The sequence below is a fragment of the Salvia hispanica genome, chromosome 5 (assembly GCF_023119035.1).
Source record: "Salvia hispanica cultivar TCC Black 2014 chromosome 5, UniMelb_Shisp_WGS_1.0, whole genome shotgun sequence".
Classification (NCBI taxonomy): Eukaryota; Viridiplantae; Streptophyta; class Magnoliopsida; order Lamiales; family Lamiaceae; genus Salvia; species Salvia hispanica.
Window position 1 is genome coordinate 11,646,261 of NC_062969.1, and position 14,876 is coordinate 11,661,136.

At 35.8% G+C, this 14,876-nt stretch overlaps 1 protein-coding gene across 1 annotated transcript; it reads left to right on the forward strand.

Annotated features, from left to right (window-relative positions):
- Nucleotides 1–3,498: 3,498 nt before the first annotated feature.
- LOC125188391 (calcium-dependent protein kinase 32-like) lies at nt 3,499–7,435 on the forward strand. Its single transcript, XM_048085205.1, has 9 exons — nt 3,499–3,744; nt 3,836–4,536; nt 5,059–5,182; nt 5,273–5,416; nt 5,611–5,763; nt 5,878–5,993; nt 6,086–6,253; nt 6,459–6,689; nt 6,941–7,435. The coding sequence occupies exons 2-9, from the start codon at nt 4,057–4,059 to the stop codon at nt 7,085–7,087; spliced, it is 1,563 nt and encodes a 520-aa protein (XP_047941162.1). The 5' UTR covers nt 3,499–3,744; nt 3,836–4,056; the 3' UTR covers nt 7,088–7,435.
- The last annotated feature ends 7,441 nt before the right edge of the window (nt 7,436–14,876 follow it).

The following is a 14,876-nucleotide window of genomic DNA, read 5'->3' on the forward strand; positions in this document are numbered from 1 at the left end:
ACCATGACCTACAACCAAGATTTTTCCACACACTGCCATGCCATTCTTGTCAACAAATTGGGAGGTTTCGAAGCTATACTCCATATTATCAAGAAAATTATGAGAGAACATAGTAGTGCAGACTGCAGACTGTAGGGTATTAAATTTGAGAAACAAACACATGCACTTCATTCTTGACTTCTTTTAAACTAACATCTTCAATACATATACATAATTTCACTCCATTTCTTCACAAATTCTATGTGTACTCCATTAATGTAAAATTAGGATAGTAGTATAAAATAGATAAAGCATTAATATTTGGAAAAACAGAGCAGTGAAGAACAAAATGGAAGGCTAAATGTGCAGCGGTGATGGGGATACGGAGGCGGCGAGGTGCGGTGTTGGATGTGATCGAGGAGAGGGAATGAGCGTCAATGAGAGAGCAAGAGAGAAGGAGCGCGACGAGAGGGAGCCCAGCAGGTCGAAGCGGCGATTTGGAACGCCGGAGGTAGCGAGGGCGGCTGAGGTGTGGAGAATCGAGGGAGAAATGGGAAGGAGAAAGTCACTAAGTGGAGGGAGAAGTGGGAAGGTGGGAAGTGGAAACGACGCTGACGTTGTGAATTCTTAATTGAGTTAATTGATTACGTGAACTAATCTCAATTCTCAAACCAAAACTCCATAAACCAAGTAAAATAATATTTTAATATTGAAAACCGGTTCCGGTTAGCGGTTCAACAGGTTCGATCGGGCGATTTTACCCATTCCGGGTCAACCTACAGACGGTTTTTAAAGGCAAACCGGACCAGACTGCCTACCGGTTCGCGGCTGAACCGGTCGAACCGGCCGGTCCGGTCCGATTTTTAAAACATTGGTGTATATCAATATCAATGGATACATTCATTATTATGGCGTCCACCAATATTTTTATCATTATGGCGTCCACCAATAATTATTAATTACTATAAAGTTAAAAAATTATTAGAATTTTATGTAATTAATCTTAATTAATTTATCAACAAATAAAATTAAAACAAGTATATGACCTAATTATGAAAACTGAAAGGGTTAACTCAAATCAATCGGCAACTAAAAAAAGAAATTTAAACAAACAAACAATTACAAAGTCAAACTAATTAAATTTTTCCATGTGCGGTGGAAACAAATAGCATGATTAATTAATATCAAATTCAAACTCTCGGAAACATAAAATTCCCATTTAAATTAGTCACTCTGTCTCGTATTACTTGAGACATTTGTTTGGACATTCATTTTGAGAATTGATGTTTTAAAATTAAGTAAAAGAGATAATAAAATAAAATACAAAATAGAGGGTAAATTATAAGAAAATATTTTTTTTTATTTTTTATTTAATAAAAAGAGATGTATGATTTAAGTAATTTAGAACAAAATAAAATTATTTCTCAAATAACTTGGGTCAGAGGGAGTTGTTGTCACCCATGGTTTTCCAAACAGGACAAATGATAAAACCGGGCTTTGTATTGGGCTTTGAGAAACCCAGCTGATTAACAATACCATGCAAAACCAGGAAAATAGATAAGAATTAGCCCAATAAAACCGGGCCTTGTATTCTGCTGTGAGAAACCCAGCTGATTAGTACGTGTCCAACATAAACAAATAAAACAGCTTAAATCAATTGTAAAATGCCATAACCTTTTCAAAAAGTGGGTCTCATGATGAACGAATCTTTAAATTTAGACAAAACTCTTTTTAATTCCATCAGTTTGTTGGTTGCGCTTAGGGTGGCTTGAATGATTCCGATATCTTACCAATTATCAAAATGATCAAATCGAAATATGTGGTTATCGATTAGTCGATAATATAAAATAACTGAAACACTTTGATCTTGGCACTTAAAGGATCCAGTTAATTATTGATTATAATCGATGGCCATTGGCTAGTTGTTATACTAAATTAATCTATAAAAGATACTCCAAGTAAAGCACGATATATTTTAGGTGCTCAAAAGATTTTGGTAGAGCGTATTGCCTTATTTTGTCTTCGAGCTTCACATCAAAATTTGCGAGGTCGTCCACCGTCTTCTTGAATTCATTCAATTGTTCACCAATTGCCTTCTCTTCAAAGACCTTGTGTGAGTACAATTTTTGCTCCATATATAAGCGGTTTGCGAGAGATTTTATCATGTAGAGGCTCTCTAACCTCGCCCACACTCTTGCCTTAATAGTTTCCTTGAAATCTCTCGAATGAGCTTATCTACAGGGGACAGAATAATGGCATAATCGCATTATGCTCCCTGGCCATCACGTTTTTCGTCTTCACAAGATCTTTAGTATCAAGATCAGTGTCTTGTTTTTTGCCTACGGACCAAGGACGTCGAGAGCATCAGTCAAGCCTTGCTAGATGAGCATGACCCTCATTTTGATTCTCCGTGACTCTATAATCTTGTTGCAATTTGCATCCATTCTCTCTTTTCTTTTGTATGATAAGTTCCCATAGCCGATACCACTCGTTAAAGATACAAGAATCATTCGAATGAACTTGAAAACAAAATGATTGGTGTGGTTTGATCTTTCAAGTTGAGCTCTCTATGTCGTATATTGTACTAAATTCTCTCTCAAAGTAACCAATGTAATTGTATAATGTGTATAATTGCGCCTCCAATTTATGTGTCAAATCGCCGAGTTTGACTCGGTGCAGGCCGTTCTTGAAAAATTAAATTCCATAATAAGCTTCTAAGAAGCATCCATCCATTTCATTTCATTTGTCACGTGATATATTACACCCACCCCATAATATCTTTAATATGGTACACGTAATTAATAAATAACAAAAAAGAAAAATATCCACACTTTTTTAGTGTGAATTGAATTATTCAAACATAAAAGTCAAATCAATGGCTGGAAAGTTCATGCAACCAAACCAAAAACAGTTGAGCAACAAGTGGCTTGCTTAGTAGTTTGACAACCTATGGTGTGGACAATTTAAATGCTGTAAGGATATTATTATTATTATTATTATTATTATTATTATTATTATTATTATTATTATTATTATTATTATTATTATTATTATTATTGTTATTGTTGTTGTTGTTGTTGTTAGTTTAAATGCCCAAGATGACCTAATTAGAAATCTTCATGAAATTCGAGCATGATTTTCAGTTATAAAATCGTCACTTTTATGGATTATGTACAATTTTGTGGTGTGTCGTGTTAATGTCTATTTTGCTGCAATTTTTTCTTTAAAAAAATCATACTAGTATTAACTAATACTACTAGTACTATACTCCATATTTCGTATAATTACTCTAACTTCACGCTTCAAAGGTAGTAAATCGGATTCCTATTCAAGCAATTCAAAATTGACAAGTCACAAGAATGAATACTCCAATTGATATGCAAGAATAAGTTAGCAAAAGATTAAAAGAAATATAAATTCAAATATGACTTCTAAAAAAGTAAGTTGACAAAAAAAATAAAAAATAAATAAATAGTGGGAGTAGAAGGAAAGTGTTGATGAAATTTCTTTGACTCTCTAACTCAGCAGTTCATATATGTTGAATTTCCACACTCCCAATTTCAGCATTTCTTCAATTTCGATTTCCAAACCCTCTCAAAAATCGTAGCCCCCACCGTCCTACGACTCGGAGCAATCCAAATTTATTCGTTTCAGATTCAAAATTCTCTTCACGTATTTATTGCATCAGCTCATTGGATTGAAAAGGATATACTAATATCATTTTTTGGGTCAATAGTCTCTCATTCAACTTCGGATTTCGTTCAGGTGTGCTTTGAAGCTTCGTTATATTTGTGTATTTTAGATTTGAGAAGGATTGAATTTTCGCGGTTATTGACTTTTGTTTGCTGCAATCCAGAAACTCTACTGGCTCAGAGATCGGGATAGGTGAAGGAATCTGAGATTTGAAAATTTAGGTGTGAAAGTCATTAGCTTTATTAGATAGGGGTTTTGTACCTGTGGTTGATTTTACCGATCGATAAGCTAGGGTTTTACTCGATCTCGTGTTTGTGATTTACATTTTGCTGGAGAAATTGGGGCTTTTTAGTCAAACAGGTGGATTTTGGTTCATTTTCCGTAATGGGTAATTGTTGTGCAACACCGCAAACCTCTGATGAGAAGAAGCCAAATCCTTACTTCGATGGGAAGCCTGTTCCAAATGGTGGGCATAAATCTTATGTGTTGGAGAATCCAACAGGGCATAACATAGAGGAGTTTTATGAGCTCGGGCGGGAGCTCGGACGGGGTGAATTTGGGATCACGTATATGTGTACTGATAAAAGCAATGGAGAGATTCTTGCTTGTAAGTCGATATCAAAGAAGAAGTTGAGGACTAGAGTGGATATTGAGGATGTTAAGAGGGAGGTTGAGATCATGAAGCATCTGCCTAAGCATTCCAATATAGTGACGTTGAAGGACACTTATGAGGATGATAGTGCAGTCCATTTAGTCATGGAGTTGTGCGAGGGTGGTGAGTTGTTTGATAGGATTGTTGCTAGAGGTCATTATACCGAAAGGGCTGCTGCAGCTGTGACTCGCACGATTGTTGAAGTTATTCAGGTGAGGGTTTCTGTGATTGGATTTGGGGCTTTGTGCTTAGATAATTTGTATGGAGTGGTATTTACTTCTTTTACACTATTTAATTTTGTTCCAGTATTAGGGGCTGTTTTGTTTAGTTAATATGAAGTGTTATAACATTCATCTCAAAGGATTGTTAGTAATGTGATAGACTGGATTGATAAATGTTGATTCAGTTGAATAGTAATATAGCATGCAACTCATTTAGATCTTGGTACATCTAGGTTTTCGGGTTATCAGATTCTATTTGGTGGTATATTTTCTTTATGTCATTGAGATGCAAAAATAGGAAGATGTATTAGCCTTATTGCTTGTGTGTCGGGTTTTGTTGTTATTAATTTGCTTATGCTTTTGACGTACTATATAAACACATATGGTTCTCCCTATCATTGATTTGATTCCACTGTGTGGCATCTTGCCTCTGCAATGATTCTCTGCAGCTAGCCAATTTTATTAATTTGCTTATGCTTTTGACGTACTATATTAAGTCGGACTTCTCTGCAGAACTGTCACAAGCATGGAGTCATACATCGTGATCTCAAACCTGAAAATTTCTTGTTCAGCAATAAGAAGGAAACAGCACCCCTCAAAGCTATTGATTTTGGGCTGTCCGTCTTCTTCAAGCCTGGTAATGCCTTTGCACTCAGAGTACTCATTGTACAGCTAGATATAAGGTTGATTCTTTTCATCTGTAACTGATTTATTAGTAATTTAACAGGCCAGATATTTGATGAGATAGTTGGAAGTCCCTATTATATGGCTCCGGAGGTGCTGAAAAGGAACTACGGTCCAGAAATTGACGTCTGGAGTGCTGGAGTGATTCTCTACATTTTACTCTGCGGTGTTCCGCCATTTTGGGCTGGTAAGTTTCCATAATATCTGTTAATCCAATAACACCTGCACCCTAACGTGGTACAATATAATTTAAGTAATTGGCTGAATCTACATTTTCTTAAAACGGTCAGCGTATCTGGAAGTTTGAATTTGAGATCATGTCCTTTATTCGGGCTCTTATTTTTTCATGTATTTCTTACATAAATTGCCTGTGGCGTGCAGAAACTGAACAAGGAGTTGCCCAAGCGATCATTCGTTCTAATGTTGACTTCAAAAGAGAACCTTGGCCCAAAGTATCCGATAGAGCGAAGGATCTGGTGAAGAAGATGCTCAATCCTGATCCCAAACAACGTCTTACAGCACAAGAAGTACTTGGTAAATAGGAGTACTCTATTTTATTAGTTTTTCGCATAAACTGTTTGATTCTTCCCTTCCAATGCCCTTTTTCAAATACGAAGTTCTTGACATGTATAACTCTTCGACTTGCAGATCATCCCTGGTTACAAAATGCAAAGACTGCTCCTAATGTTTCTCTGGGTGAAACTGTCAGAGCTAAGCTCATGCAATTTTCGATGATGAATAAGTTGAAGAAAAAGGCTCTAAGGGTAATTTCCTGTTTTTTAAGTCGCAAAAGAGTTAGATCCATTGGTGGCGCTCTTGCAGTTTTCTTGTACTAAATTTCTCATTCAAATTTCAGGTGATTGCTGAGCATTTGTCGGTAGAGGAGGTGGCGGGAATAAAGGAGGGGTTCAAATTGATGGATACAGAAAACAAGGGGAAGATTGACATCAATGAGTTGAGAGCTGGATTACATAAGCTTGGTCATCAAATCCCCGAATCTGATCTCGTAGCTCTCATGGAAGCGGTAAGTATCTTTTTGACTTCAAACATTAATCTCTAGGATTTTGTATCTTTTCTGAAAGGTTAGATAACCATAGAGTCATTATCCTTCAAGCCGTGCTTTTTCACATAAAATCTCTTCCATTCCTTGTCAAACTAGTACTACATTTTTTCTTTTCCACTATTCAACTATGCGGAAGTAATGAGTCTGTCTGTCAATCTTCTTGCAGGGCGATGTGGATAAGGATGGGTATCTCGACTGTGCAGAGTTTGTTGCCATTTCTGTACACCTAAGGAAGTTGGGCAATGATGACCATCTGCGCAAGGCCTTCGACTATTTTGATAAAAATGGAACTGGATACATAGAAATTGAAGAGCTGAGGGACGCCTTTGCTGATGAGCCAGAAGCTACCAGTGAAGAGGTCATAAATGCCATCATTCAAGATGTTGACACGGACAAGGTTAGCAATACTAATTCTTCTAGTCCGGTTTCTATATGTTTCCTATGAGACGGTTTAAAGTTGAGCTTGGGAACACAAGACATAGTAGGATTTTACTCTAGACTCTGAGTGGCGAGTTAGATCGACATTAGATGGATTGGGTATTTGAAATATTACACGTCCATCCATAAAAATGTGATCTTTATTGTTTTACTCCAGCTAATCCATCATCCAACGCAAAGTGAATGAACGTGTTTTCAATATTTCTGCAGGATGGTCGTATAAGTTACGAGGAGTTCACTGCAATGATGAAATCCGGCACAGATTGGAGAAAAGCATCGAGACAATATTCACGGGAACGATACAACAGTCTTAGCTTGAAATTGATGGAAGCTGGCTCCTTACAGAAGAACCAATGAGACTAGATAGGTGGGAAGAACACTGACTTGCTTCGGCTTAAGCTGAAAAACTACGATGTTTCGTGATTCAGACCCAAGGACTTCAGGCAAAAACAAAGGATGAAATTCTTTTTTCTTTGATTATATTTATGTTAAATTGGCTGGTTGCAAGATTCTTTTGGTTTAGGATGACAAAAAATAGGTCATTGATCATGTTACTACGGTTTGTGTGGTTTGTTTATGGTTGGTTGCTATCTGGGATATAGATTCGGATATATATTAAGGATCTTTTAATGTGTATGTTTCTGCTAAGAATTGTAATACCTTATCATTTGTATATAGACATATTCTTCAACTTTTAGATTTCTACATGAGCATTATAATTTTAGCTATGTAGAGAGCACTTGTTATTCGAGAATACTTGATGCGGGTAGTTAACTGAGAGTGTCGAATGAAGCGAACCTTCGTAAACGCTTCCCCCTTCTATTCAATAGGTCGAGGAATTGAGTCACCGTACCTTACTTCGTACCCCTCTATTTAATAGGTCGAGGGATTGAATCAACATATAATAGTTGGAGAATCATTACTAAATTAATTAAAAATAAAGAAATAAAATAAATGAGAGAGGGAACGCTCTTAAAAAAAATGTACATGTATTTCTATATCAACTTAAGCTAAATTTTTGACAAGGCTATTTAAGCGATTTTATGTGTTGGAAAGTTTATTTAGGGAGACATTTACATACTTCTTTAAATAATTTTGGATATTAATTGATTAATCGTATTTGAGAGTGCCATATTTTTGGACTGCAGCTTATCATATTTTATATTTTCAACTTTCAATGCTTTCATAAAATATCCCTAAGCCTTCGAAAATCCTTAATCTTACTAAAAATCTTGCAATGTCTTGTTCGAGGCGAATTATAATTTAATCGATTGACTTTTTTGAAAGGTTAGTCATGTTAATTTTTTTAATTATGCATTAATAAAATTGGAGACTTTGATTTATCATTCCGTTTTCAAATTATATCTAGGTAATTAAGCTCAAATACGAAGTTTGGTATGTCCCATGATATAAAAACCATTCAGAAAAATCATAGGGTTTACAATTTTTCGCATTCATCGCACTTGGAATTTTATTATTGAACTAGTTTATGTGTTAAGTGTCATACATGGATGTTGCCACCATTAGTACTTTTTTTTCAATTAAATTTTAAAATTTTAGGATGGACCAGAATTTGACGAAGAAAGCTGGGAAGAGAATATACGTAGATTGAACCTAAAAGTTAAAGGGAAGAGAATGTCATCTTACACAAATCTTATTGACCTGGTATCTCATATCCAAGTTATGCAGAACTGCATGTTCATTCATATGCGAAAGCTAACGAATCAACTTCAAAATCTATTTTTGGACCATGAATTGAATTGGTTAAACACTGCAAGCCTGATGGAAGCATGCCAATACAGTGATAGATATATTTTTAATGTTTTGATTATTTATGTAAATTCTATCGATATATTCACGTATAGGGATGTGATCATATCATAACCCATAATTATGGTGATAACCTAATAACCCTCATTTTATAGACAAAAAATATCATTTTATGGAACAGAATATCATTTTATGGAATAAAAGTATCATTTTATGCATGCTGAAAAAATATCATTTTATCGTGTATAAATATCATTTTTAGTAAAAATGATACTTTTGACCCATAAAATAATAGGGTTATTAGGTTATCACATAAATATGAGTTATGATATGATCGCACCCCTATTCATATATGTGTGTTTTTTTTAGTAGTTAAGTGAAAATAAATTTAAGGAGTCTCATCACGGTGAATTCATACCTGAAATCTTTGATCGCTGAATTTGGTTTTTTGGCTATCCACAACGTGTCTGGTTCTATCAGAATAACATCATCCTTTTTGCAAATTTTAAATTATATAATAAAAAATGGCGTTGGTCGTTCATTATCCTAAGAAAAAGGAGAAGATATCAGTAACAAAGAAACAAATTTTAAATAGAGTTATTTTTGGATCACACGCCGTTTACATAGTGAAAAAATGAAAGTAGTGAAAAAATGAAAGTAGATCGAATAGCATGTCACTAATTTTAGATATATAATGATTATTTTAATCTATAGTTTCTATAAATAATCTTGTATTTCACCTTCAATTACAAAAATCTATTTAAGTACATATATATGCTTAACTCTATCCATAATTATGTATTTGGAACTCATAAATATTTTCAATTAACTTAAATTTATCTTCTTTTTAATATTATTTCTCTTTTTTTTGGATTCTTTAATAAAATATGAGAATATTTATGATTAGCTTTGAAATGAATATTTATGATTATATTTTTTTGAACTCGGCTGCAGCAAACTCCGCTATGTTGCGAAGCAGCTTATCACACCTCTCTAATAAACTCTTCCGCCACTCTCTCCCTCTCCACGTGGCAGTCCTTTCTATTTTAACACACAATTGTTATATTGCTATAATATCTTTATGTATATTTTCCGTAATTATATTTTTGTTTTAACAAGTATTAGCTTATTCTAATCTGCATGAGCTGTTGTTGTTATGGACTATTTTTTTCATATAGGAATTTATTTGAGATAGAGATAGAAGATAAAAGATAAGAGAATTTTGAATTTTGGACAGATCAAATATATTTTGCTAATTCATTGGACTGCTAAATTTACAATGCCTCCAACTCAACAGACTAACGAGTTCACTCATGTTCAACTCGCCGGATTGCTGAATTGCATTTGGCCTTGGATTTGACATCCTCCTCAAAACAACAAGAATTCACATGTCATGTTCCTAAATCAGCTTAGCAAACAGCTTTATAATGCTAATGATTAGGCAAAAAGAGGAGCTTCACCTAGAGCACACCTCAAAGAATTGATGGATACCTCACATGATGGCAGGATAAATTAAATAATGAGTTTTTCTAAATATCACACTAATATAAATAATCGCACTGCTAAATGAAGAAACCGCCCCATGTCTAGAAAAATGTCTGATTTGCGGTTTTATTACTTTGCACACTCATGAGTAAATATGGCTGATTCAGATTTTTCTTGATAAATAATGAGGAGAGGAAAAAAATGGTGGAAGAAGACGGTGAGGAGAGAAAAAAGAGAGAGAAATGTGGAGATGTGAGGAGAGAGAGAGAAAACACCACTTGTCGCTCACAGGCGCTCAAATTTAATCCCGCAGCATATCATTTCTCTAAGTGGGAGGCACCCCAATGGGAGATATGCCCTATTCCTCCAGTGAGAAAGTCTCATCAGAACTGAACAAAGACTCCGATGGAGTACCACCTGTCAAAAAGTCAAGAGTGGGCTGATAGACATTGTCCCAAGGGAATTCGGGGACCCCCACCCTACTACCACCCGCAGCGACTGGCTGGCCCTGCACCATCCTCGTCATCCCGCTCACCCCCATCATTCCCATCATCCCGCTCATCCCCGCCATCTGGGGCATCATCTGGGGCATCATCCTGCTCACCCCCGTCATCCCCGCATTCATGCCCGCCATTTGGGGCATCATCCCTGCCATCCCGGCCCAAGGGTACATATTGTAGTACTCGGGCATCATCCCCGCCATTTGGGGCATCAGTCCCGTCATCCCGAAGGCGTTTCCGCCCATCCTATCTCCAACGGGGAACGTCGAAGTTTGCGATTCGCTTATGGCTGGAGAGTCGTTGTCGTGCTCCATTTATGTTGAATAAAAATGAGAGTAGAGAGGGAGAGAGAAACTCATTAATACAAGTGGTGCAAATGAAAATGAAGTGCAACGAGCCGTATGTATAGAGTTTTGAATTTTTTTTTTGAAAAAACCGCTAGTCCGTCGGGAGCCTACAATAGCGGACTAGCGGACAGACTAGCGTCTTATCCAACAGACAAGAGGTTGTCCGTCGCGCTCGTCCGTTACCCGCTAGCCGGTCGCATTAGTGGACTAGCGCGACAGACTAGCAGCTCGCTGGTTGCTAGTCCGCACGCTAGTCCACTATTGTGGATACTCTTAGTAAATGATACTTTTATAATTTGACCTAATTTCTTAACCTGGCAAACATGAGTCAAACTCATTTTACGGACCTAAAGATGAAGCAAAAAGCTCGCTTTTGATTTATTTGTTATTGGACAAGTAAAACCTAACTATGCACTCCACACCTCAAGCAAAAATTATATTTACTAATATAAATAATTCAATACTATTTATTGTAGATGAAATGTCATTAAAATTAACTTTAATTAAAAAATACAAAAGTAATAAAATTGCAAATCACATAAAATACTTTAAATGTTCATATAGCACGCATAACCGATTCGGTTAGAACCGATCGGTTAACGATTATAACCAAAATAATCGAATGATTAAAAGTCCAACACTTCAACTTTTAAATTTTCAATTTTCATCTATTATTATTATTATTATTATTTATTTATTATTATTATTATTATTATTATTATTATTATTTCTAATTCCTAGTAATACATAAATTTGTTTAGGCACTTCGAAAGTTTAAACTTTAAATGATCTAATTTTTTTTTACGATAATTGGGTGAAGGGTTATCTTATTTTTAAAATAATGTTTAGGCACTTTATTGACTTTGAGATATTATAAATGAGAGACACAAATTAAAATAGACTTTGACAAAATTTAGAAGTAAATTACATTTTCTTCTATTATGACCTCACATAAAGAAGTGCAAAATCAATGTAATATAGATATGAAATTTAAAAGTATAAAAATATTATAAAATTTTATTCATTAAAAAATGATTGAATTTAATTTCAGTTATCGGTTATAACCGATAACCAGCTTCGAGAAAAAATGCAAACCGGTACGGACCCTTGAATTTCAGTTATCGTTTAACTGAACAACTGAGAATCGCATCCCTAATATTTAAGTTATGAACTGTCTTTATTGTAAATTTTGTTACACAAATATCACAATACTACTCCCCCAGTCCACGAATTGGAGTCCCGTTTTTCCATTTTAGTCCGTCCACGAATAGGAGTTCCGGTTCACTTTTACCATGAATGGTAATAGGGTTTCACCTTCCACTAACTCATTTCACTCACATTTCATTTAAAACTAATATATACAAGTGAAACCCCTATTCCACTAACTTTTTTCCACCCACTTTTCTTAACATTTCTTAAAACACGTGCCGCCCATGAATGAGACTCCTAATGACGGACGGATGGAGTATAACGTTTGTTTCTTTAGTTTGCAAACAAATAGTATGGAGATCCTTTATTCTCGTACTTTTGTGCTTGTGTTTTCTCCTTGGTATTGCGCTTAACCATCTTTCCTACTCGAGCCATTGGTAGAGAATTAGTTGTTGGAATTGTGCTTTTTTCTTTTCTGTTCGAGTCGTTTCTTTGTTGCTTGCTAATAAGAAAAATTCCCAAGATAGGTTAGATGGCTCGAAATGAAATATGACGTAAGATGGGTGCGCGAGTAAGTATAATTTATTTGTTACACTGTCAATTTACATATAATGAAACGAGTAAAGGGCATTAACAGAACAATAATCAAGAATCAAAATCAGGATAAAACAAGAAATCCTACTTCCGACAATCAATCATCAATCATAAGTCGAGATCTATAGATGAACAATAATTCTCAAAAAAGTGTGAAATAAATAGGGGACAAAAAAGAAGAGGGCATTAACAAAACGAGCATTCAGAATATACACGCCAAAAAGAGGAAACAACCTGATATTTACAAGCAAAAAAATGTGAATTTGTTGGTATTGAAGAAAATCAAGACTACTTAGTGAAGTTATCACATTCTGCTTATCATCTCCTTTAATATTCTGCAACATTGGTTATCTTCGTTTCAGTCTTAATTTGTGTCTAAGTAATGCGATTTCTTCATTGAGATTGTCTGCACAATCACAACATTCGATATATTCCTGAGATTGAACAAAAAGCCCTAACAAAGAATGGCCACAACTGGCCACTCTACTCGCTGCTGCGTGGTTCCACAAGCTTAGCTCCAAAGGACAACCCCCATTCAAACTCAAGCACCTGTTCAGCTGACCTGAATATAAATAGTACATAGCACATAGTATTGTGATTCTTTCTTTTTCTTTATTGTCAATTGATGACATTTCAACACAAGTAAAACTCGAATGCCCAGAGGGAGAGAGAGGATGGTGTTAGAGCATCAGCAATGGCGGACGTCGGGACGTCGGACCGGCGTGCCGGACGTCCGCCATTAGGCGTGCGGGAGGCAGACGCGGACGTCGCTTACAGACACCGCAGATCCGCGGCTTTCTGACGACGTCCGCCATTGCAGTGCCACGACGGACGTCCCCAATGGCGGATCCAGGATAGAAAACTCGTGGGGTCGGACAGAGTGCAAAATATATTATACGGAGTAAATATTTTATTAAAATAATTATTTATTTTAAATAATATTTAAATGGAGTGTTTTTTTAAAGAAATACATTTTAATTTAAGTAATACTATTATCTACAATAGTTGATTCTCACAAATTTATTGTTTGTATTTTAAAGCATTTTAATTTTAAATATATATGTCATGTAATTTACGAATACTATCGTGTTAGTTATTTTTTTAAAACATTTTTTTTTCAAAGTATATAATAATAAGCAAATACAGAAGACTAATCCTAATAAAATAGAGGAGGGATCACTTAAATTGCAATAAATTACAACTAATATGTAGTAGGAGTAGTATTTCTTTATGAATTAATATGTGATAGGATATAGATTGAATATCTGTGACACCAAATTTGAAAATTGATAATACTATTGTATATGAACATAAATAATAATGAATATATTATACAGATTTGATGGTTTTCAAATAAAAAAAATATTCGAGAAGAAGTAGCATTAACTTTAAAAAAAAAAAATTATTTAAGCCTAAATGGCTAAATCCCCACTATCTCAATTTTTAAGCCTAAATCAACCAAATCAGATCTCAAAACACGATGCATCTTCTTTCCCAAATTTTTTTCTCCTGTAAAATTCTCAGCTCTCCTTTTCTTTGTTCTAAATTACTTATCGAAATCTTATAAATTTTTTTATCTACGGTGATGGTGTATATGTATCTCTTCTCTTCTTTGTTTCTCTAATTTTTAGTTTCATTGTCTTATCTCCTTCGAATATGTGGAGAAGGCTGTCGTGGGGTCGGAGGCAAGGTTTTTGAGGTTGGCGGGCTAAGTAGTATAGTATTTTCCGGTGCATTCATGGACCAACAACAGTGGGGTCGGTCGACCCCGCGCGACCCCACCTGGATCCGCCACTGGACGTCCCGATTAATTTTTTTTTTAAACTCTAAATATACGGTTCGTTGAACTTCATTTCATTCCCACCACTTGTTTTAACGAGTTTCTCTCTCTCTCTACTTTCATTTCTTTTGAAGATAAATGGATCACCACGATAGTGACTCCCCCGCCACGAGCGAGTCACAAACGCCGACGTTTCCCGTTAGAGTTGGGGGAAACGCCTGCGGAAGTGCACCAATGTCCGGGATGATGCCCGGAATGGCACCGATGATGCCCCAACCCCAAATGGCGGGGATGATGCCCGGGTACTACAATATGTACCCCCCTTGGTGTGCAGGGATAGGTGGGATTAGGGATTTCAATTGGGCCAGTCCACCGGGTTTCGGACCAACCTTATTCGGGTTGCAGGTCAAACGGGTGCGGGCTAATCGGACGGTGATTTTTTCGGGTTATAAAAGTTCAACCCTAACCCTAAAAGCTCGGGTTTCGGGCTAGCTCAGCGGGCTAATCATGTTGCTACCAAT

Coding starts and splice junctions, on each gene's coding strand:
- LOC125188391 (XM_048085205.1), top strand. CDS start 4,057: ATGGGTAATTGTTGTGCAACACCGCAAACCTCTGATGAGAAGAAGCCA. Junction 5,417..5,610: donor TGTTCCGCCATTTTGGGCTG/GTAAGTTTCCAT, acceptor TGTGGCGTGCAG/AAACTGAACAAGGAGTTGCC. Junction 5,994..6,085: donor TGAAGAAAAAGGCTCTAAGG/GTAATTTCCTGT, acceptor TTCAAATTTCAG/GTGATTGCTGAGCATTTGTC.